The 23,804-nt window shown below is 35.3% G+C and overlaps 3 protein-coding genes across 10 annotated transcripts; 2 read left to right on the top strand and 1 right to left on the bottom strand.

The window, feature by feature from the left end:
* The first annotated feature begins 346 nt into the window (after positions 1-346).
* Positions 347-2,699, top strand: LOC106673716. 4 transcript variants are annotated; one of them, XM_024229257.1, is made up of 7 exons: positions 347-441; positions 687-775; positions 967-1,045; positions 1,546-2,210; positions 2,268-2,338; positions 2,400-2,513; positions 2,582-2,699. In XM_024229257.1, exons 1-7 carry the CDS (start codon positions 415-417, stop codon positions 2,608-2,610), a joined length of 1,074 nt encoding a protein of 357 aa, XP_024085025.1. In that variant the 5' UTR covers positions 347-414; the 3' UTR covers positions 2,611-2,699. The 4 variants fall into 4 exon arrangements, with proteins under 4 accessions (XP_024085025.1, XP_024085028.1, XP_024085026.1 ...); XM_024229260.1 differs by having other exon boundaries at positions 398-619; XM_024229258.1 differs by having other exon boundaries at positions 398-622.
* A 6,075-nt stretch (positions 2,700-8,774) lies between these two features.
* On the top strand, positions 8,775-11,325 carry LOC106664229. Of its 4 annotated transcripts, none has more exons than XM_014389732.2 (7): positions 8,775-8,869; positions 9,096-9,184; positions 9,377-9,455; positions 9,955-10,619; positions 10,677-10,747; positions 10,809-10,922; positions 10,991-11,325. In XM_014389732.2, the coding sequence occupies exons 1-7, from the start codon at positions 8,843-8,845 to the stop codon at positions 11,017-11,019; spliced, it is 1,074 nt and encodes a 357-aa protein (XP_014245218.1). In that variant the 5' UTR covers positions 8,775-8,842; the 3' UTR covers positions 11,020-11,325. The 4 variants fall into 4 exon arrangements, with proteins under 4 accessions (XP_014245218.1, XP_014245220.1, XP_014245221.1 ...); XM_014389734.2 differs by having other exon boundaries at positions 8,822-9,010; XM_014389735.2 differs by having other exon boundaries at positions 8,824-9,047.
* A 1,532-nt stretch (positions 11,326-12,857) lies between these two features.
* Positions 12,858-22,042, bottom strand: LOC106664231. 2 transcript variants are annotated; one of them, XM_024229261.1, is made up of 7 exons: positions 21,947-22,042; positions 21,782-21,854; positions 19,487-19,517; positions 16,860-17,410; positions 16,737-16,804; positions 13,228-13,335; positions 12,858-13,132 (listed from the first exon to the last, which is right to left on the bottom strand). In XM_024229261.1, the coding sequence occupies exons 1-7, from the start codon at positions 22,026-22,028 to the stop codon at positions 13,104-13,106; spliced, it is 942 nt and encodes a 313-aa protein (XP_024085029.1). In that variant the 5' UTR covers positions 22,029-22,042; the 3' UTR covers positions 12,858-13,103. The 2 variants fall into 2 exon arrangements, with proteins under 2 accessions (XP_024085029.1, XP_024085030.1); XM_024229262.1 differs by having other exon boundaries at positions 12,858-13,114.
* Positions 22,043-23,804: the final 1,762 nt, after the last annotated feature.

Raw genomic sequence — 23,804 nt, 5'->3', positions numbered from 1 at the left:
TCCTTTCAAATCGGGTGTGTTTTGGTTCTCAGTAAGTCTTTTGTCGATGTTAAGTCCCAAAGAGCATGCTCGGTATTTAAACTTTGAAATCACGTTTAACTTACTATTACATTATTTGGATTAAAAATGTAAGCGTTATAAATATTTAATTCACGATAAGTAGTTTAGAATGAACAGTTTTTGCAAATAAACAATCAGGACAATTTGCCAATACGCCATGGAGTGATAGAAGAAAACGTTTATCAAAAAAGCGTTCCTCGCATCCACATCCTCTTCGTTTATCTTTGTGACCGTAATATTACAGGAAGAAGCATAATATATGATAAATTGGATCCCCCTCCAAAATCGTTCTTATGCTTTATATCAAGGGAGACAAGTCCGATTACACAGTTTCGCGTTTTTACTTACCAGTGGATGTATTTAAGACCGTCGATACTCGTTGTAAGCTGCTAATGTAAACTTTTTTTGCTGGGTGTACATTTTGAATCGGTTTTCTGAGTACAATTTAATGAATAGAAACGAAATTGTTCAAGCGGATTATTAAAATAAAATAGGATCGATAGACTTACAACACATAAAATAGTTTGGTTGAATTTCTAATATACACAGACTGACCTAGGAAGTTAAATAAGGTTAAGTTAAGGTTTAATTACACCGTTTCATAACTGTGCCTTGTAATTTTCTAGATGGAGATATACTCAGTTTTAGTTTGCCTTTTTGCAGCAGTTTCAATCGGACGTACATGGGATAATGGCATATGCACACGCGTCGTGAGGTATACGAATTTTTCATAATCCCCCATATTTTCCTTCGATATTCACAGATTAAAAATAAGCATTAATGGTGTATAACGTTAAAAATATCTCTAAGTTGATTATGTTACATGATTTTCCATAATATAGCATCTGAATATAATATCTGAATACTTTGTTTTTAAACGCGAAGTTTGATTTTTATTTTTTTCAGCCATGAAATCCCCTATACGAAACTGGAAAATTGCGACCATAATTGTTGGTATGGAAAAGGACAATATACGGTTGAAAAGGTGGGTTCTCATGTTTTGTAACAGAATATTTACTCTATAAATTATGTATTAATGTATGATGTGTATGCAACGGATTTTTCATTCTTGAGTACGTCGTTGTTTACAAATTATGTAATTATTTGAAATTTTGTTTTGTTTGTTGTGGGATAAATGCGGGCAAAATAACAATAAAAATTCGAATGGTATCTGGTTGTTCTCGTTTAAACAATAAATTGATACTCAATTACATATTACGGTGACGTTAAAAATATTTCCAACACTTACTATTTTAGATCCTTTGGAAAATCGTGGGGTTAACATTTAAATTTTTTTATAACCTTTCGTTTTTTGAGAAAAGTGGGTGTCGCACTGACACGGAGACACTCTGTAGAATGTTAATTATGTTGGTAAATTTCAGTACTTAAAGAAAAACAAAAAATGCTTAAATAATTTCCGAAAGAAATGGTGGGAATGTCGGGCTGTTCTTTGTACTTGAATAATTTTTTATCAATTGGTTGCAGATAAGGTGTTCCACCATCGAGGTTGAACGATGTTGCTCCAATTATGAAACAGTGCGGTCAGATCCATTAGAATGTAGACCTATTTGTTCTCCGCCCTGTGAAAATGGAGTTTGCATAGTACCAGATGTATGCGGGTGCAATGAAGGTTTCAAGCTATCGGACGTTACCCGAAACACTTGTGTACCTGCATGCAGGATGGGTTGCTTGAACGGCGAGTGCGTCGAGCCTGATGTTTGCCAATGCAATCCGGACACAGTGAAACTAAACGAAACCTATTGCGGCACAGTTTGTGAGGAAGACGCGACACCCGATTGCTATCGCATTGTTGAACATTTGGTCGAATTTTCTATCAACGGAGCTAATAGAATTTTTCTACCCAAAGGCAAGAAGGCGTTCACCGTTCGTTCTGAATGCGAAAAATTTGTCGAAATGAACGAGAATACTGACCGATCGACAAATGTATTTTTCGAATGTTCGCACAATCTAGACAGTGAAATGGTCCACAGTCTCTGTCAGTTGGCGTCGGGGAATTCTTCAATTGAACTTGTTCCAATGAATGAGACTCGTAGCTCCATGTCACCGACTGGCGTGAATTTCACTTTTGTATACCCGAATAAGGGAAATTCTACAGCAATTTGTGAATTTTGCTTCTGTGGCGATTTTCTGTAAGTATTGACCTGTTAGAAACAATTTTTAAATATTTTAAATGTATTTAATTGTAGAGATTTAAATAAAAACCGTAGTGTTATTCGACTATGTCAGTGTGTAGAGTCATCACTACAAAGAGAACAAAGTAAGTGAGCACAATAAAAAAATCTTGGCTCAAATGTGTTTGATTTTGGTGTTTGTTACAGATTGGGTATCGTACATATTTGGAACTTTAGGAACATTGATAGTCGTCTTAATAATAGCATTCATCGCTTATAAATTAGTTTTGAAGATTAAGAACACTCGCAAATTTACACCTGGTAAAACATTTTTATTTATTTGAGTTTTAATATTTTTCTCTGATTTCTTTAATATATTTTTTTTTCAGTTTCCCAAGAAAACCAAGTTGAGATGTGACGAGTATAAGTCACAAATTGTGATAATATATTTATTCTCTTTTATCTTATGCCTTAATGTACTTATAATCGTATTTTTGTTTTAATTTATCTTTTATTACCGCACGCTTATGCCATATGCTTAATAACTCAGAAAAATCATCTAATGTCAGTTTTAAAGTTATGCTTCAGGGGCGTCGGTGGCCGCAACGGTATAGGCGTCGACACGGCGCTCATCACTGTAAGGTAAAGGTCCCGGGGTCGAATCCGACATACTTACAAATGGGCTGTTTTTTCAAAAACACCAGCACCCTGAGGGTTGATCTAACTTTTGCTGTTGCGAACCCTCGTAAAAAAAAGACATGCTCCTTTAATACGTTGAACAAGCTCAGTAATTTTTATAAAAAAATAACGTTAGTACAGTTGAAAAAAAGGTAGGAAAACACTTCTGCACAATATAGTAATATTATAATCGTATATAAAAAAGAAAATGTAAAAATTTTACCAAAATAAAGCTGTGATGTCATAGGTGATAAAGTTTGAGACCTTGATACGTTATTGATAACGCTTATATCCCTTACATGTTTAAACTACTTAAAGTAATAATTTTTATAAAATAGATGAAAGTCAATATGTGCAGTGAAGTTGGCTCATTTATGGAACTAAAAACTTATTGAAAACAAAAAGAAGCCTCACAACGACCTGGCTATGTTTACCTATACATCGCGGAATGAATAAAACAGCAGCATAAAAATGATAAAAAATAAAATTATGTTGATACAATTAAGTATGAAGTTATTGGCATACCTTTATTTTTCAAAGTAATAATTTATTACAATTAATTAAGGTTTTTAGTTGAGATAAAAATGTCAATGGCACGAGCGGGATTCGAACATTTGAAAAATGGCAAAAAGGAGGGAAAATTCAAAAGGTGGGGTTGAGATAGGAAGTTAGTGTCCGAGTGGATCGAGGTCACGATAGCTCAGGTGGTAGAGCAGCGGCGTATCTAGCCGAAGATCGTGGGTTCGAATCCCGCTCGTGCCATTTACTTTTTTATCTCAACTAAAAACCTTAATTAATTGTAATATATTAATTGGTCAAGCGGACCACGAAATTAGTGAATTTAATGATTTAAAATGAAGTATACTTCACTAAAGCTCTCCGTGGCCATTTCATTTGTCGTCGAGAATCCAATCCGATTACACGACATTTGAAAAATGGCAAAAAGGAGGGAAAATTCAAAAGGTGGGGTTGAGATGGGAAGTTGGTGTCCGAGTGGATCGAGGTCACGATAGCTCAAGTGGTAGAGCAGCGGCGTATCAAGCCGAAGATCGTGGGTTCGAATCCCGCTCGTGCCATTGACTTTTTTATCTCAACTAAAAACGTTAATTAATTGTAATATATTAATTGGTCAAGCGGACCACGAAATTAGTGAATGTAATAATTCATTTATTACGCCAATTACTGCACTTAAGTAAGTTTGATGACAACTTTCAATCCAATCATGACATGGCAATGTTCTTAATATACAACTTCCTCTTGACGAAGCCATACACAACTACAAGACGTTTCACAAACAATAAACAATCAGTCATACAAGCCCGAAATCTTTCTCAGTGACTAATAATGAGTAGGTCCTCATTTCGTTGATTCGCGTGGTGGTAATATATATTTAATAACTTTCTCTTGTAGCTGGGAAATGACACTAACTTTGTTATTTTAAATAAGAATCCCATAGTTTTATTGTACAATTCGATTTTAGAGCTTATTTTATGCTACTTTTGCTCTCATGCCCGACGGATGACGCGTGAACGGGTGTAACAAGATGGCCCTCCCCGACAGACTTACAAAGGGGCTTTTTTTTCAAAAACACCAGCAACCCTCGTAAAAAAAATAATCGGAATAAATAAACATTATGATTTTTTTCCCATTTGCTAATACCTCACATGCCTCTTCTTCTTCTTTTCCTTACAAAATACTTTGCTTCGTCGGATTTTACTTTTGCTGAAGTCACATATAGAATTTTCATTATTCAAATTTTTTTCTCTATTTTGTTTTCATTTATAAATTTGGGAAATGTAGTTGTTCAATATACGAGTCGATTGAGAACTTTCTTAATTGCCTTAACATCAGCAAATGTGGACGTGGTATTTTCTTCGTATTCTGGTAGATCGCTAGTAAACAGATATAGGGCAGGGCCTAACACACTGCCTTGTGGTACTCTAGTATGGTTCGGCTTGAGTTCGGAATAGTCATCTCAAAGTATAAAGTATCTAAAATTATTTTTTATCTCAACTAAATACCTTAATTAATTGTAGTATAATAATTGATCTAGCGGACCACGAAATTAGTGAATTTAAGTATACAGTACCGGTCTGCAAGGTTCAATAAGTTTTGACTAGTTGGCTTGAATGGATTTTCTTATTTTATATAAGAGAGCAATGACGCACGGTTTGCTTACCGATTTAAAAAAAGTATCCCAATCACGAAAAGAGTTGTATTTGTATACTGCCCAGGCATAAAGGGAAGATGAGTCAGCAATAATTATAACCTCACCATTAACCCATTTGTAATATTTAGTTGTTTATACTGAATACTTCTGTACACAAATATCCCCACACCATCTTTTCTATCAGCCGAACAAAATAGTAATTGCTAAATTCACATCTGGAATCTGGAGAAAGCCAGGTTTCAGAAATTATTGTTATCTCTATATTCATTTCGAATAAAATGAGCTCAAGGTTATCTTTCTTGGGAGAAATCGAACGCGCGTTCCTTTGCAGAAAACTAATCTAATTTTTTTCTTCATAATTTCTGTATAAAATTCGCGTTATGCGAGTGTTTTTTTTAATAGTGATAACAGTTAAGATTTCAGGTACTGATTCAGCAGACTCTGTCGAAAATTCATCCTTAAAATTATTTATTAGGAGACTGAGTTGATCTATTAATACTCTGAATCCCGGTAGACTGGGCTTGATAGCACTAAACTTTAACGGTCATCATGTAGCGTTAGGATCTGACTGGACTGACAAAAAAAGGGACGGAATTGATTATAGCGGTAGAAAAAAAAACGATTTACTATTTTTCAATGATGGATCTCCCAATAAGGTTATGTTACCGAACCATACTCAGATGTTAGCCGTTGACATCACTTTGTGTCTTCTGACCTATCGATTATGACGAATTGGAATATATTAGAGGACCCTATTGGATCAGATCATCTTCCTATCTATTTTAATATCACAAACACCCCGTAAGTCAAGTCATTCAAAAGCATGGAAGATGGAACGAAAAAAAAGCTAATTGGAAAGCTTATAAAGATTCATGGAGAAAATACAAACCTGCTCTTGAGGGTCCACTCGATTACAACACTTTGGATGAAGTGTGGTCCAAGGTGTGTCAGCGTAGTATTCCCCAAAACAAAAGGACTGGCTCCTTTAAGGGAAAGGGTAAAATATGGTGGGATGTAAACTGTGAGAAGAGCCTAACGAGGAGGAAAAATGCTTATCGGAATTTTTAAAAAAATTCCTCCTTTAGAAAATTACGAAAAGCTAAAAACGGTTTCACTGGAGTTTAGGCACACCTTTCGTACAGCAGAAAGAGCAGCATGGAGAACATTTTGCTCCTCCATTAATCAAGCAACTCCCATTAAAAATATTTGATGCAAATTAAAAGTGTTCCCACTCCTTTACGACCTTTCATGGTATATGGACATTAGATTGAAGAATTTATTAACAGCTTTTGCCCCCAAGTCCCAGGTAATAAGCAGAATGTTGAGGTAAACACAAGCTCTGATAACAGCAGCTTGGAAGCCCCATTCACCTTTGCGATCTTAATTCACCACTAAAAACACAAGCGAGAGTGCCCCGGGTATAGACTAAGTACATTACAGCATGATCAGTAATCTCCCTGGATTCCTCAAGCAAGCTCTCCTCAAAGTATTTAATAAAATCTGCATGAGCCCTAAAATACCAGATAAATGGAAGGACATTTTAACAATATTAGTTAAAAAACCCGGCAAACCACCTCGTTACCCTATTTCGTACCGACCGGTTTCATTAGTGTCAGTGTATGGAGCACCCCTCAATATCATATTAACAAAAGCAGATGCTAAAAGATTAATGTAATACAAAATGGAAAGAAAAATGGTGAACAAGGTTTGTGAATAGGACAGGTGGATCCTTCTACAAATCCTTGTTCCAGAACCAAATCATACCCCGTGGTTCTCAGGCATGAAAGGAAATAAAGGTTTCTTTTCTACGTTAGCCCGGATCAGAACAAATCACTCCATATGCGGTGCCTGCCTTCATAGGATTAAATTAAGACAAGCTCCTAATTGTGCGACTTGTGATGAATTGAAGAGTATCAGGCACATCGTAATACGAGAAGGAGAGAAAGACATTTTTCGACCGTTTCACTCAGTTAGAAGAGGTCAGCATGCCTTTTAGTTTGGAGAGTATGCTAGCATTGCATGTGAGGAACCGCACAAACTATTGCATAGGTTCCTGCAGGATTGTAATAATGAGATGTGAGCTTTGGGGGAGTGTGTCGGGCTGCGCCTATGCGGGGCTCTTGCCTGTCAGGGTGCTGCGGGTTGGTCGGTGTCGTCGTTGGGGGTGGGGTGGGGAATCTCTGCGTTTTGCTTCAGAGCAGTGGGGGAGATGTGGACTTTTCCATGAGCACGCAATCTGTGTAAGGTTTCTATTCTGCTCTCCCTAATACGCCCGATTAGGGACAATGTAGTATAAGTTTGTAAAGTTGTACGTACGGGATGGTCTCTTTCCTCGACGGCGGTTTGGAGGGGCGTATAGCCCGACATACATAAGTAATATGGCTGAATACCTAGTAGTAGTACCAGTTACTACTACTCAACTGGGAGACCCGGCTGATGCATTTCGGCTTAGGTAGCCCTATGCGCGCGGCATACCGTCTGATGCTTAATTCAGACCCGACCACTCCGAATGGGCAAATGGGGAGTGAGATTGTCTTGGGCCTTCGGGGCTGAGCTGCCTCTGCACCAATGCTGCGGCAGTAACACCATTCTGTCGTATGTGGAGCTGCGTCAGCTCTCATCTTGACAAACAAAAGTCCGATAAGGCCGAATAGGCTAGGTGCGGACGTTAAAGATCCTCATTGCTCTTTTAAGGATTTCAAACACGATTACAAAAAAGAAGTGAAGGGAAAAGAGAAGATAAATGAGTAAAAGAATTAACACGAATCGCGCGGAGTAGTTTTGTACCTCAAGGATGTTTACTTTTCCTTGAGAATTGGTTGTGCACAAAAACTCCACGGATACTGTTAACGCCACTTTTCGGGATTTCAACTCGTGGTCAGCCAATGTTTACGCCCTGTTTTCTCCGCCCGTTGTTCGAACAGTTCAAATCGGCCGTTTTGCAAATCTTCAAAAATTATAGGTTTTCTTTCTGTCTCTTTTTTTAATTCTCGCGATCGTCGTGGTGAGATCGCCTGTTAGCAGTAGCTCTTCGAGGAATGGAGGTAAATAGTAGCCCGATCCCGTTTTTCTTTCACCCTTGTCTTTTCCCCTTATGAATCATAGTGGAGCTTCGAGGACCCGACTGGAAAGTGAGTTTTCTTTCTTATATTCTCTTTTTATTTTAATTGTTCGACATTTGTGTTTCTAACGAGTATAGTCTGCTTGCTTGTTAACAGACCCAAACCTGTTAACAGTTCATTTCTTCCTTTTAGATCAATTTTACATTTTAGATTCAAGCAAAGAAAAACTACTGAAAGTTTCGATCTGTTAATCAGTAAAAACTACTTAATGAGTAAATTGTGAGTTTCCTCATACTTAATGAGTTTATATCATCTTTTCAATTATATCCTTTCAAATCGGGTGTGTTTTGGTTAACAGTAAGTCTTTTGTCGAAGTTAAGTCCCAAAGAGCATGCTCGGTATTTAAACTTTGAAATCACGTTTAACTTACTATTACATTATTTGGATTAAAAATGTAAGCGTTATAAATATTTAATTCACGATAAGTAGTTTAGAATGAACAGTTTTTGCAAATAAACAATCAGGACAATTTGCCAATACGCCATGGAGTGATAGAAGAAAACGTTTATCAAAAAAGCGTTCCTCGCATCCACATCCTCTTCGTTTATCTTTGTGACCGTAATATTACAGGAAGAAGCATAATATATGATAAATTGGATCCCCCTCCAAAATCGTTCTTATGCTTTATATCAAGGGAGACAAGTCCGATTACACAGTTTCGCGTTTTTACTTACCAGTGGATGTATTTAAGACCGTCGATACTCGTTGTAAGCTGCTAATGTAAACTTTTTTTGCTGGGTGTACATTTTGAATCGGTTTTCTGAGTACAATTTAATGAATAGAAACGAAATTGTTCAAGCGGATTATTAAAATAAAATAGGATTGATAGACTTACAACACATAAAATAGTTTGGTTGAATTTCTAACATACACAGACTGACCTAGGAAGTGTTTAATTACACCGTTTCATAACAGTGCCTTGTAATTTTCTAGATGGAGATATACTCAGTTTTAGTTTGCCTTTTTGCAGCAGTTTCAATCGGACGTACATGGGATAATGGCATATGCACACGCGTCGAGAGGTATACGAATTTTTCATAATCCCCCATATTTTCCTTCGATATTCACAGATTAAAAAATAAGCATTAATGGTGTATAACGTTAAAAATATCTCTAAGTTGATTATATTACATGATTTTCCATAATATAGCATCTGAATATAATATCTGAATACTTTGTTTTTAAACGCGAAGTTTGATTTTTATTTTTTTCAGCCATGAAATCCCCTATACGAAACTGGAAAATTGCGACCATGATTGTTGGTATGGAAGTGGACAATATACGGTTGAAAAGGTGGGTTCTCATGTTTTGTAACAGAATATTTACTCTTTAAATTATGTATTAATGTGTGATGTGTATGCAACGAATTTTTCATTCTTGAGTACGTCGTTGTTTACAAATTATGTAATTATTTGAAATTTTGTTCTGTTTGTTGTGGGATAAGTGCGGGAAAAATAATAATAAAAATTCGAATGGTATCTGGTTGTTCTCATTTAAACAATAAATTGATACTCAATTACATATTACGGTGACGTTAAAAATATTTGCAACACTTACTATTTTAGATCCTTTGGAAAATCGTGGGGTTAACATTTAAATTTTTTTATAACCTTTCGTTTTTTGAGAAAAGTGGGTGTCGCACTGACATGGAGACACTCAGTAGAATGTTAGTTATGTTGGTAATTTTCAGTACTTAAAGAACAACAAAAAAAGCTTAAATAATTTCCGAAAGAATGGTGGGAATGTCGGCCTGTTCTTTGTACTTGAATAATTTTTTATCAATTGGTTGCAGATAAGGTGTTCCACCATCGAGGTTGAACGATGTTGCTCCAATTATGAAACAGTGCGGTCAGATCCATTAGAATGTAGACCTATTTGTTCTCCGCCCTGTGAAAATGGAGTTTGCATAGTACCAGATGTATGCGGGTGCAATGAAGGTTTCAAGCTATCGGACGTTACCCGAAACACTTGTGTACCTGCATGCAGGATGGGTTGCTTGAACGGCGAGTGCGTCGAGCCTGATGTTTGCCAATGCAATCCGGACACAGTGAAACTAAACGAAACCTATTGCGGCACAGTTTGTGAGGAAGACGCGACACCCGATTGCTATCGCATTGTTGAACATTTGGTCGAATTTTCTATCAACGGAGCTAATAGAATTTTTCTACCCAAAGGCAAGAAGGCGTTCACCGTTCGTTCTGAATGCGAAAAATTTGTCGAAATGAACGAGAATACTGACCGATCGACAAATGTATTTTTCGAATGTTCGCACAATCTAGACAGTGAAATGGTCCACAGTCTCTGTCAGTTGGCGTCGGGGAATTCTTCAATTGAACTTGTTCCAATGAATGAGACTCGTAGCTCCATGTCACCGACTGGCGTGAATTTCACTTTTGTATACCCGAATAAGGGAAATTCTACAGCAATTTGTGAATTTTGCTTCTGTGGCGATTTTCTGTAAGTATTGACCTGTTAGAAACAATTTTTAAATATTTTAAATGTATTTAATTGTAGAGATTTAAATAAAAACCGTAGTGTTATTCGACTATGTCAGTGTGTAGAGTCATCACTACAAAGAGAACAAAGTAAGTGAGCACAATAAAAAAATCTTGGCTCAAATGTGTTTGATTTTGGTGTTTGTTACAGATTGGGTATCGTACATATTTGGAACTTTAGGAACATTGATAGTCGTCTTAATAATAGCATTCATCGCTTATAAATTAGTTTTGAAGATTAAGAACACTCGCCATTTTACACCTGGTAAAACATTTTTATTTATTTGAGTTTTAATATTTTTCTTTGATTTCTTTAATATATTTTTTTTTTAGTTTCCCAAGCAAACCAAGTTGAGATGTGACGAGTGTAAGTCACAAATTGTGATAATATATTTATTCTCTTTGTATCTTATGCCTTAATGTACTTACAATCGTATTTTTGTTTTAACTTATTTTTTTTTTACCGCATGCCTTATGCCTTATGCTTGATAACTGATCCGAATAATCATCTAACGGCAGTTTTGAAGTTATGCTTCTTTAATACTTTGAACAAGCTTAGTAATTTTTATAAAAAATAAAGTAAATATTCATCATTAGAAATGCATTTTCTACCTCATCGTGTATTTAATATGGGTAATAAAATTATGTTAATAAAATCATTTATGGAGCCATTGTTTTTTAATTACTTCTGACTATATTATGGTTGGCTTACCGCCATTTTTAAAAGTATTTATTTATTTATGAAGCCAATTATTGCGCTTAAGTAAATATCATAATTTTTTAAAAACAAAATGAAAGTCAACACAAAAACATATAAATATGAAAATATCAGAAATTAATCATTAGTAGTCTGTTCTATGTATTAGCGTCAATCATTTCCAGTGACTTATGCGGCGCCTAGTTGTCGAGAACATGGAAGGGTACGGAATGAAATTTGTTTCTCGAGAGTTTGTAATAATTGTTAATTTTGTACCTCTTTTTGGCTATTTCAAGGACACACTGGATATTGTGCTCATTAAGAGTTCATCGATGGATGATTGCGATATTTTCACATTTTTGTACGTTTACTCTCAATTCCCACTGCCTCTGCGATGTGACATAGGTTTCAGGTTTATGGTAGAGACGAGAGGATGTTTTTGAGACAAAAGAAACGCGAAAACGTATCATCCTCTTGCCTCTGTAGTAGGGACCTACGGTTACCACGGTACCCCTTTAGGTGTCACTACCGGTTCTGAAATGGCCTCGTCCCTACTCTGCAGCGAAAGTGCGAAACAGAGCAGAGCCAGTGCGTATATAAGCAGGAGTACTGCCCCAATGGCTTCAGACTCTTCAACCCGAGTTCTCGCTTATCAATAATGAAACATCTACCACGATGGCCAGGGTACTTTCAGCGTTAACCTCGAAGTTCGAACTCGCCTTCTCAACATAGCCGACTTGGCTACGGGCAAACTGCTGCACCAGAGTCCCTTCAACCGATGTAGAACGCTTCCAAACAACACCGGCCCTGACAGTCACTACACCTCCATAAATTCAAAATAGCATATAAAACTTTCTGCTCCAAAGGTAAATTTTTACAAAAATATCCTAAAATAACATAGATATACAGGACGTTCTGTACAACGATTTTTTACGCGTAATCTTTCACAAAAAGAACGTTCCATTATGGATTGGATACGTAGAAGTACGTGCTATTTTTGGATCGGGAAACCTAATGCAATGATGGAATTTTTGGTTGACCTCCACAGTCCGTACGGGTTGTTTCATTGGGGATGTAGTCGCCGCAGATGAATAGTTGACCCAGATAGGTAAGGAATGAGATTTTGTAGGATTGAAGGGTTGGCTAAGTGAACAACACTCGTCAGAAATATATGACAGGGTTAGGCCTTGGTTCATCAGTCTATGGGTCCTTACCATATGATATTTTTTGTGTGTTTTTATTAATAAACAAACTCTTTGACCTACAGAGATATTCGTCCTTACAATTCGAGAAGAAATGCTGTCTTAAGCAAGGCTTTCAAAATCTGACAGATCTGAACAGAGCAGGTGGTGGAGGTTGAAATGTTCAATCACTTACCTTTGAGATTCCAAATATTTAAAAAAAATAGTTGACGTTTGTCAATTTAAATGTGTTTTTTAGAATAAATATGGATGTGTTAAACTCAATTATGTCACAGGATGACTTTAGAAAAAAATGACAAAATAACAAATCGTACAATAGTTTATTAGCATAACAATAAATACATAACATGATAATAGCCGTCGGTACTAAAATTAACGGTAATTATACGTTATACCTACTAATAAAAAATATAATTCATGACGGATTTATGAAGGGTAAATAATAATCGAAAAGTTATATTAAAAAAAAAAATCAGGACAGTTTTGATCCATGTCAGTAATGAGAAAACATACAGCAGTGTTGGCAGATTTTTCTTTTCAGCCAATGTTACATCTGAACTGTTTCGATTTTTGAAACTGAAATTTAAAGAAACAAACAAAAAACATGAAAATGCATCAAATGTATCGCATACGCGATACTTGAAACTAATTCAAAACAAAATAACTCTTACCCGGCTGAAATTTTCCAGTTTTCTTTGACACTAATTTATACGTGCCGCAAATTATTAATAACACAATAAAAATTATTCCTGTTGTAACCAATACGTATAGCATCAGATCTGTAACAAATGTCATAATTCAGCCAGATTTTTATCAACATCTAATTATTTTGTTTTAGTGTTTCATAATTCATAAGCACTTGTTTATGAGTGTTTAGTCAATATTTGCTTATGATATTTTCCAGAATGTAAATTTTTTGATTTGTATTGTGGGACAACCAATTGTCCAAGTCTGTGGAGTAGAGTGGATTAAGATTTTTTTTTTAAATTAATAACAATTTACAGAATAGAATAACTACAACAATATTATCATTATAAGATAATCTATTTTGTTAATGCATTGTGGAATTTTACAATTACGATTTTTAGTCGCAACATACAAATGTGAAAATTGACTACTAAAATCCAGCGTGTTACACATGATGAGAGAAGTCAAACAGCAGTGACAATCCCTCACATTTAGTCAGTTAGTTAAATCTCTCAAGGATCTTTTGGTCATAACTACTTCAAACGTGTTGGATTTCCTGGCATGTTGGTCCACACAGCTGTTACAGTGGATGGGATGAAGGTTTAAATTTTTATTGACTTTTGGCATCAATGGTGAGTTTGTCAGTGAGGTGTGAGTCCTTGGTCAAATAACCTAAGGTGTAATTTGTAGGTTCGTTCCCTGACTTTTAAAGTAGTACATAGGATATTCCATGTTAGTATTTTGTGAATCTATAGTCCCAGGTATCGCAAAATATCAGAGGTTGGAATGGGTTTCGACAAGTGGACTTTCAAAAGGTGTTGTTGGTAAATTAAGGTTTAAATAGACTTGTTTATTACGTCTAGCTAAATAAGGCTCAGGATTAGATGAAAGATGGCTTTGCCAGCAAAAAAGCATTTAATATGGTCAGGGGAAACGATGTCGGTTGTGTATTATGAATTTGTGCCTTATGATGCTGCCCTGGGAGACACCGGCTTTAATGGGAATACAAGAAGAGAAGGCAGTCCTTGTGAGATAGGAACCAAACCAGGAAATGCGACTAAACCAAGTTTTATTAAAACCGTAGCTTAACTCGACGAGAATGTGTTAGCGACGGAACTACTCAATCAGAACATAGTAGGAGGTCGAAAATGACAAGGTATTTGAAATAGTGAAGTTAAACTATTTTGCCAATTCACTAATTTCGTGGTCCGCTTGACCAGTTAAATCATTACAATTAATTAAGGTTTTTAGTTGAGATGAAAAAAAGTTAATGGCACGAGCGGGATTCGAACCCACGATCTTCGGCTAGATATGCCGCTGCTCTACCACTTGAGCTATCGTGACCTCGATCCACTCGGACATCAACTTCCTATCTCAACCCCACCTTATGAGTTTTCCCTCCTTTTTGCCATTTTTCAATTTTTCATTTCTTTGGTTCGAATCCCGCTCGTGCCATTAACTTTTTTTCATCTCAACTAAAAACCTTAATTAATTGTAATTATTTTGCCAATAATGAAGTGTATCTTGATATGAAGACGATTTTTTAAAAATAATTTGAACTACAATACAACTACCTTTAAATAGGTACCAAGTAACAGTGATCGAGGTACAAAATTTAAACCAAGAGTGGAGAAAACACCCATTGGTATTATTCCAATGTTACTAAAATATTGTCTGTTTAATTGATACTTGTGCCATTATCACTTTCACTATCATCACCATCACTTCATAGGAGATCTCGCGGCCATTGTCTCCTCAGTTAGCGAGGAGGGTTTGATTCGTCGGGATGCGAGATTTACAGTAGTTGGGAGGTTTTTATGAAAATTACGGTAACGCGGACGTATTTCTTCTTGAACGAACGGGATATGTAAATCTCTATGTATAGTTGGTCCGATAAAATGGAGCATCTAGAATTTTTCGTAGTATTAAGGACTGGGCAGTTTGAACTAATACTACCGTATTCACATATGGTGGATGTTGGAATGTTTGGCTGAACCCCACACTTCCAGTCCGTAAGTCCATACCGGCTTAACTTTGGTGTTATAAAGCAGCCTTTTATTTTTGAGAGGTAAATTAGAACGTTGGTCGACAAGTCGCGCAAGAGTTAGATCGTGTCATAACCTCCTGACGTTTCAGTCGTGTGTGAGGTTTCACGTCAGCGATTGTCGATGTACAGTACGAAGTATCGCACCTTGTCCGCAGGTGGGAGGGGAATATTATTTAAGAAAACAAGAAAACAATCTTTTTACGCAGAGTGAAGGTAATGTGGGTGGATTTGTCTGTGTTCAATTTTATCCTTTTCCTTTTACACCAAGACTCTAGTAGTACTATGTTGGAGATTTCGAGTGGAAATGACGAGGTCGGAGTTGCTAGAGAATTGCTGTATCGTCTGTAAATGTGAATGTAATGGTTTCGGGATGAGATGGCATGTCATATCAGCTGTGAACATCTGGTATAGTTCAGGGGCCAGAACGCTACCCTGAGGAACGCCAGCATGGATAGGAACATATGCAGGGAGGGAATGGCCTTCGATGGCTTGGAAGAATCGGTCAATGAGGTAACTGTTCTAGATAGTAGGTGGTTAGAAGGATGCCGTGGAGAATGAACAGCAGGCCTGGGTGCCAAATTCGATCAAAAGCTTGGCTTACGTCAAGAAAGTCCCCAGAACAGTGCTGTCTCATCTCATGAGAGGAGGAAATAATGTGTACTGCTGGATAGTTGAGTGACGGTTGCGAAAACCAAATTGATGGGGTGGTATTATGTTTTGAGAATTTAGAAACGGAACAATTCTTTTCAATAGGAGTTTTTCTAAAATTTTACCCGAAGTGGGTAGTAGACTTATTGGTCTGTATGAAGTAGTACAATGTGTTGGCTTTTTTGGCTTAGGGATCATTCGAATATACGAGTGCTTCCAAGCTATAGGGAAGTAGGTCGTACGAAGAACACAATTAAATAGGTATGTAATGAGTATGATGGCCTTTTTGGGAAGGTGTTGGAGAATTTTTAGGCTAATAAGATCAAAACCTGGAGCTTTCTTTGATTTTAGGTGTTGTACGGTAGAACGAACGTCAGAAGGTGAAAAAGCTTTAGGCGGGGGGGATAATGAAATTTACAGATTAGTTCGATAAATTTAAAATCAATCTTAAGGGATGACAAACAAAATAAAATTAGGATGGAGGCATTTAAAGTTAAACATTTTGATATATTTTTATATTATTAACAATTGGTTTAAATAATTACTCATCTGATCATTATAATTATAAGGAATTACTTAGCAGAAAGACACCCTTCATCTACGGTGTGATTATGTTCTTAAGGTGTAGGTTTTCTTTAAAACGTGTCCTTTTTATTTCTATTTTTATTTTACAGGTTTTATTTATTTATATATTATTATATATAATATTTTTTCATTCATTACGTGTATATATTGTGAATGTGATTTGGTACATGATAATGATTGGATTGTAAAAATTAAATTTAAAAAAATACTTACGTTTTGTTTCAGGTTCGTTTTTTAAGTCCACGTCACACGGGCATAGTCGAAATACTGACCGATTTTGCCTATAATCAAATACGTTTTAATATTTGTTTTCAAGATGTTTATTAAAGCACTTACTCAACTTCGTCGCAGAAGCAAAGTCCACAAATTCCCTTATAAACCCCCTTATCCTGAGGTACAAGGGTGAAGTTCATATTTATCTTTGATGACGATACGGAGCCGGTATCATTCATTGAACTTTTAGGTTGATGCCTGTAATTTTTTGGAGGCAACTGGCACGTGAATGTGTCATTTTGGCCGATCCGTTCGGTCCAACATTCCACAAATATGTCGTTACCACTGCCAGTCAGTCCGTACGTTTCGACCAGATCTTCGCATCCGATTTGAGTCGTCAGGGCTTTCTGGTCCTTTTTATCTTCGATCAGAAGGGCGCTGAAATCGGTCGTTTTTGGGAATATGCGAAAGCAATAAAGGCTTGATTTTTCCAGACAGTCGAATTGTTCGCACTCGTATGGGCAATTGGGTATTTCCACTGAGTAGTTACATCGGCATTGAAACGCAGTATAGAAAAGTTTAGTAAGCACGAGGCATTTATTTTGACTGTTGTCAAAAATAGGTTTCCCTTCTTCAGGCCGGAAGCAACAATTCGCGTCAGAGTCGTCGAATTGCTGCAATCATATTGGTAAAACAAACTACATGTTTTTAATCTTTTTTTTGTGCTTTAAACTTATTTATATTAAATTTATATTCAAACAATGGCCATCATGTACCTGCACTGAAGAGAACTCAAGTAAACAGTTATAAAAATATTTTTTAAAAAATTCTCACAACGACCTAAGTATTTCAATATTAAAAAAACCTGTATTTTTTCAGAATCAATATAACAAACATCAAACAAGTAGCAAATAATAAAATTATATAAATCATACTTTCAAATTTGCCCTAAAATAGTTGAATGTTTAATATAATTTTTTAAATTTTATATTTGAGTATGACATATTAAAAAACTATTAGGGATGAGAAATAAAAAACAAAACATTAATTTACGTCGACCTTCAGAAAAACAGATCCTCGGCAACATTGAAATTTTATTTTTTTTCTTTCTCATTAGGAGTCGTAGGGCTTTGTCCATTTAGTACACAAACTGTCTTCTATTGGGTCCAATCACTAATGGATTTGCTGGAAAAATTTCGTTTCTTTTATGAGAATAAAATTTTTTCTCTGTGGTATGGCTCAAGAAAGATTTACCACCATAGCCATTTGCTGGTCAATTGCTATGTTCTGTCCTCTCTCTCTTCTTGACATAATCGAAATTAGTCACCTGTTGATAGTCTTATTTTTTATAGTAATTGGCAACTATTGCAAACTGATTGGTATCAGACACCTTCTAAAGCCTCGTACGCACTGAGATTCTTTGAATCGATTCATGTTGCGGGACAGAGTCGGGGCTGCGTAGATTCATTGTTGCGATGCAGAAGAACTGCATTCTTCTCGCAATTCCTCCGCGACAAAGAACCGTGTCCATACCAAGATTCAGTTCACATTCATCAGTGCTTGCGAAAAGGACGGAGGAACTAGCTCTCAGGAATTTCCCTTGCTCTTTTTTTGCATTGTACGTAGTGCATCCAATCGGAAGTGCATTAAAAACTGTCCTTTTAAAGGGTGTATTTTTTTCAATTTCGGCGACGGAAACACTGAATTGTTGGGTTAAACCGTTCAATGTTTGGCTTTTCAATTCCCGATTTCTGTATTCCGTGAATGATAATCCGACAAACACCGATGGGATGCATGTCTTCAATAAACTATAAAGTCAACTCGGTACTCCACAACATACCTTTATGATAAAGACAGTATCAAAATCTTCAAGAAAACACTCAGTAGAACGTCAACTAAACAAATGAAGTCCGATTCACGTCCGCACTGGCAAATGTTGCGCAACATTGAGTCAAAGAATCCCACATCGGATGGGATTCAAAAGAGTTGGAAAATGCTAGCCCGCAACACACCAGATTCATCGCAACAATGAGTCAGGGCAGCCCGGACTCAGGCTAGACGCAGCCGAGACTCTCCGGAGATTCAAAGAGTCGACTCAAAGAATCCCAGTGCGTACTAGGCCTAACTCGGATAGGGTATTACATCATACCTCATTACACTCCACCAAAACTAAAATCAGTATTATAACAAATTTATTTTATAGATCCCTTAATCTAAGTGGCAAGTATTTTCATCAAAAGAATAAACTAAAAATTGAAAAGATTCTTGTGTCTAAGGCCTAGTTGGTTTTATGTCTATATACGTTGGATGTTGAAAGGGTAGGGAAGGAAGACGGGATAGAAAAACATTTCTATAAGGAGTAATGGTTCGGCCTGATTATTTTAAAATTTAAACAATGTTTATAAATCCTAGGCCCTGAAGATGATCTCAATAAAGATCAAAACGTAGGCACGCTAAAGAAAGTGTTTTTCTAAAACCGACGTCACACAAGATGGACACGATCTTCAGATGATCATTAACTAACGGTCACAACAATATAATAATATATATGTATCATAATGTGTAATTAATTTACACCCTGATGATGACCTTAAAATAGGTCTAAAGTTCGGCAGATAATAATTAATATGCTTCATCCAGATCATCCCGAAATCAAGATTATTCCTGAGTGAAAAGTTGGTCGATACATCTAACACTTTAAATTATAATTGAAGGCAGATCATTAATTGTATATCAGACAAATAGCATACCACCAGAGAATGCGTACGTCTAGTTGAAAACCTGTAAAAAATAACTTTATGTAGAAATTCTAGCGTTGTCATAAATATTCAATATAAAGAGGTGAGTAAAAAAAACAACTTTATTTAATTCGTTTTCACCACTGTCTTCCATCCTTATAATTCTGTATTATTATTGACTCTTTTAATCTATTGATTCATCGAATCATATTGAACAGAAAAAATATCGCCGGATTTTCAAAAATTTAGGCAGCAGGAAAAGGTCGATGTTCCGGTACCTCAGGGATGTAGGGGGATTTTGAAATGTATACAGGTACAACTTGTATAGTCCACCCATTTAATTCGGAAACTATTAACTTTAGCAAAAAATAGTCTTATACAACTCCAAGGTAAATTTGGCTAGGAATCGGGTGGTGGTAAAAGATTTAGCATCTCATCTACCTGCGAAATAACACTAACTTTGTTAATTTAAATGAGAATGCCATAGTTTTATTGTACAATTCGATTTTAGAGCTTATTTTATGCTACTTTTACTGAAAGGAAATTTTATAGGATCGACCACTTTTGAGTTATGCCCGCCGGACGACGCATGAGGGAGGTATACTTTATGTAACAAGAAGATGGTCCTCCCTGTTTTAGATTTAAAAGGCCGAGATTTTATACGGCGCCATTTTTGCTCAGGAAGCGTATTTGACCATTTATTATCATAAATTTTAATTTAAAAAGATAAAATCTGCAACGAAATATAATAACAGCTGAGAGTCATTTTAAAAATAAAATAGACCTTTGCTATTAAATATATATATATATATTTTTTTTTTTTTGGAAAAGAGTTTTTTTCAAAAATGAATATAAGCTACGCATAAAAGCCTCTATAACTCCATTCGTTTTCGAAATAAACGGGGAGAGCAATCTTGTTAAACTCTCTCACGCGAATGGAATTTATGGAAACACCGGAATAACTTTATTTAAAACAATTAAATTTAACCAGCAATTTATTTCATGGATTTGCTCATAAAATTGAACTAACAATTTATTATAAGATTTTGCTCAAAATAGTGCCTGAAGACAAGGCGTCGGGTCGCATAGCGTTGCATCGGGTAAGTGTGTTCCCCGCTTAATAACCAATGGCGGATGGTCCACGGGTACAAGAATTATTTCAATTCTTCAATTCCTTATCCCTTCGATCGCTCCTCAATAAATTCGAAATCGGTCAGAGATCGAAAAAATGATGTAAGGATCAAATATTAACATGGTGGGAGGTGTCCCACCTAGGCGAGGTAAAAGATAAGAAAGGAGAGGTTTCGGTTTTTGTGTTGGTATTGGCCCCCATCTAAGACCTGTGAGTTTGTCCTTTATTTCCTTCCTTTCATTGTTTAATTAATTACTTAATTTTCATCAAAAGTTTGTATTTTTGTTCCATTGTTTAAAGGAATTGTATTATTGTAGTAAATTTTAAATGTTCTCATTTTTAGAAGGTAAATTATTATTATTTTAATTATGTTACTTTTGACCCACCGGCATCTTTATTTAATTTGTTATCCTCACAAATCACTTTTTGCTAAATCGTTTTGCCATGGCGGAATTACAAAGTTAAAACCAATAACAATACAGCCCTTGGAATTGATAAATAAATTCTGGTACCTAATCCTATGTAATTTGACACAAATTTTTTTTGACGTCTAGGTTTGTGGCCTAAAAAAATCAATGCAAAATAGAAAAATTTCATTACAATCCGCGATCTCACTTTGTGAGTGAAATGTAACACATTCCATGCACCCACACTATAGACCTTCTTAATTTATTCTGTCAAGTCTTCATCAGCAATAGACTACAAATTGAGAGACTGAGGTAGAAAATGATATTCAATCAAAATTTAAAGAACCGTACAGAAATTAAGGGACTGATTTGTTAATCTCAACTAAACTAAACAGCATTTATTACATACTGGACGTCAAAGGTTGAGAGGGTCATTGGAAATATTGGGTTGTCCGGAAAATAATGCAGGATTTTGGTATTAAACAAAAAAAAAGAAACTAGTTACTTTAAAGCAATGTTCTTTAATCAAAATAATTNAATGAGTAATCCTGTAAACGTAAACAGAATATTTTATATAGATTTTTTTTAATGAAAACTTAAAATCCTGCATTATTTTCCGGACAACCCAATAGAAAGCAAGTTTAATTTTGCTTTTGGAAAATGTGTTTTTTTTTTACTCACCCTACAAAAGTTAATGATATTCACTATTGTTAGGTTAAGTTGTAAAACTGGGCTTTTTATTGCAAACAGCTTACGTGCGAAACTCACAGTATCCCACCGTCGTCATACCTCCGGATTGACAAACGATAAAAATCAGAATAATCCCCGTGTAAAGATTCATCTGAAATACAAACCGCACAGGTTGGGACAACGATCTTCTGAAGTAAAAAATACGAAAAGATACAAATATATTTCTTCACGGTAGAATCTTACCTTGCGACACTGGCGTACAGAGCGAGACTGAACGAAATGACAAATGCAATTCCCCCTCCGAGAAGAAATGATCCTGTACCATGAATGTGCACACGTCTTATTCTGTCTTTCTCTACTATTATGTACATACACAATAATAATGATTAAAGAATGATTAAAGAGAGTAAGAATAAAACAAAATGCTCGTAGGGCATCAAACGAGATAGATGGGTTATTTTAAAAACGCAACAATAGTAAATGTAGTTTAATAGATAGAGGTATTTTGGGAAGGTCACATTGGAAATAGGAGAATTTTTCAATGTTCTTAATAACAAAGATTTTTCCCCTTATGCATTGCTAGCATTGAAATATAAATGGGTGTTAATAAATAAAATTATTGACTAGGCAATACGAAAAAGATCTAGATTTATTTCATAATATTATTGCTTTTTAACGTGTAAATTATTCCTTTTTAGTTTAAAGTTTTTTCAATCTTAAAACTTAATAAGATGGAACGAAATAAAAGAATGTAAAGAAAAATTCCTGCACATTTGAAACTTCGTTTTAGAATAAAACAATTAGGATCTTAGAACGCCATAAAAAATTATTATATAGCTCAATTATATATCTATATGTGAGGAGATTAGTGACCGTTAGTCGATAATTATTCAGAAATCGTGAGATGCGGTCTGGTGTGATGTAGGTTTCAGAAAAAACATTTTCTTTATTGTGCCAACGTTTCGATCTTTATTGAGATCATCTTCAGGGCCTGGGATTTACAAACATTGTTTACATTTAACAAATACATGTAGGATGTGGAAAAAAGTGAATTTATACGAAAAAAAAAATTTTTTATATTCAATCAAAGTATTTCTACTCACTCAAAGTGTTTGTTTTCTGCGTACTTTGATTGAATATAAAAAAAAATATTTTTTTGCATTGTATAAATTCACTTTTTTCCACATCCTACTTGTATTTGTATAATTGAAACAATGTTTATAAATCCCAGGCCCTGATGATGATCTCAATAAAGATTAAAACGTTGGCACGATAAAGAAAACGTTTTTCTGAAACCTACATCACACCAGACCGCATCTCACGATTTCTGTGGGAATAATTATCGACTAACGGTCACTAATCACTACAAATATAGATATATAATTGGGCTATATAATAAATATTGGGCTATATAAAAGTGAATTTATACAATGAAAAAAAAAATTTTTTTATATTCAATCAAAGTACGCAGAAAACAAACATTTTGAGTGAGTAGAAATACTTTGATTGACTATAAAAAATATATTTTGCATTGTATAAATTCACTTTTTTCCACATCCTACATGTATTTGTTAAATGTAAACAATGTTTGTAAATCCCAGGCCCTGAAGATGATCTCAATAAAGATCGATACGTTGGCACGATAAAGAAAATGTTTTTCTGAACCTACATCACACCAGACCGCATCTCAAGATTCCTGAATAATTATATATCTATATATTTAAAAATCTCGAAATTAATAGAAGAAATATTGTTTTTAACGTGTAATTTTGTATAACTTTTAATTTTAACAACTCATTATATCCGAGTAGTCACTACTACTGACCTCTACGCTCAGGACAATACAAGTTAATTACATTCTATCTATCAAGTATACAGGAATTTTACTCCACATACTTATATTTCATACCAACATCCTAAAAAGAGTTAAATTGAAAATGAAATGAATAATTTGACATTAAAAAGTGATAATTTGAAGTTAGAAAAAAGGCCAATTTGATGTTAAAAATGCTAATTTGGAATATAATTGAACTTAGAAAAGTTATTTTGATAAAAGTCTATGTGATATCTTTTTTAATGCTTAAAAAAAGGGTTAATTTGA

This window comes from Cimex lectularius, unplaced genomic scaffold, assembly GCF_000648675.2.
Source record: "Cimex lectularius strain Harlan isolate CLEC.00 unplaced genomic scaffold, Clec_2.1 scaffold345, whole genome shotgun sequence".
Classification (NCBI taxonomy): Eukaryota; Metazoa; Arthropoda; class Insecta; order Hemiptera; family Cimicidae; genus Cimex; species Cimex lectularius.
This window is presented reverse-complemented; position numbering and strand designations above follow the sequence as displayed.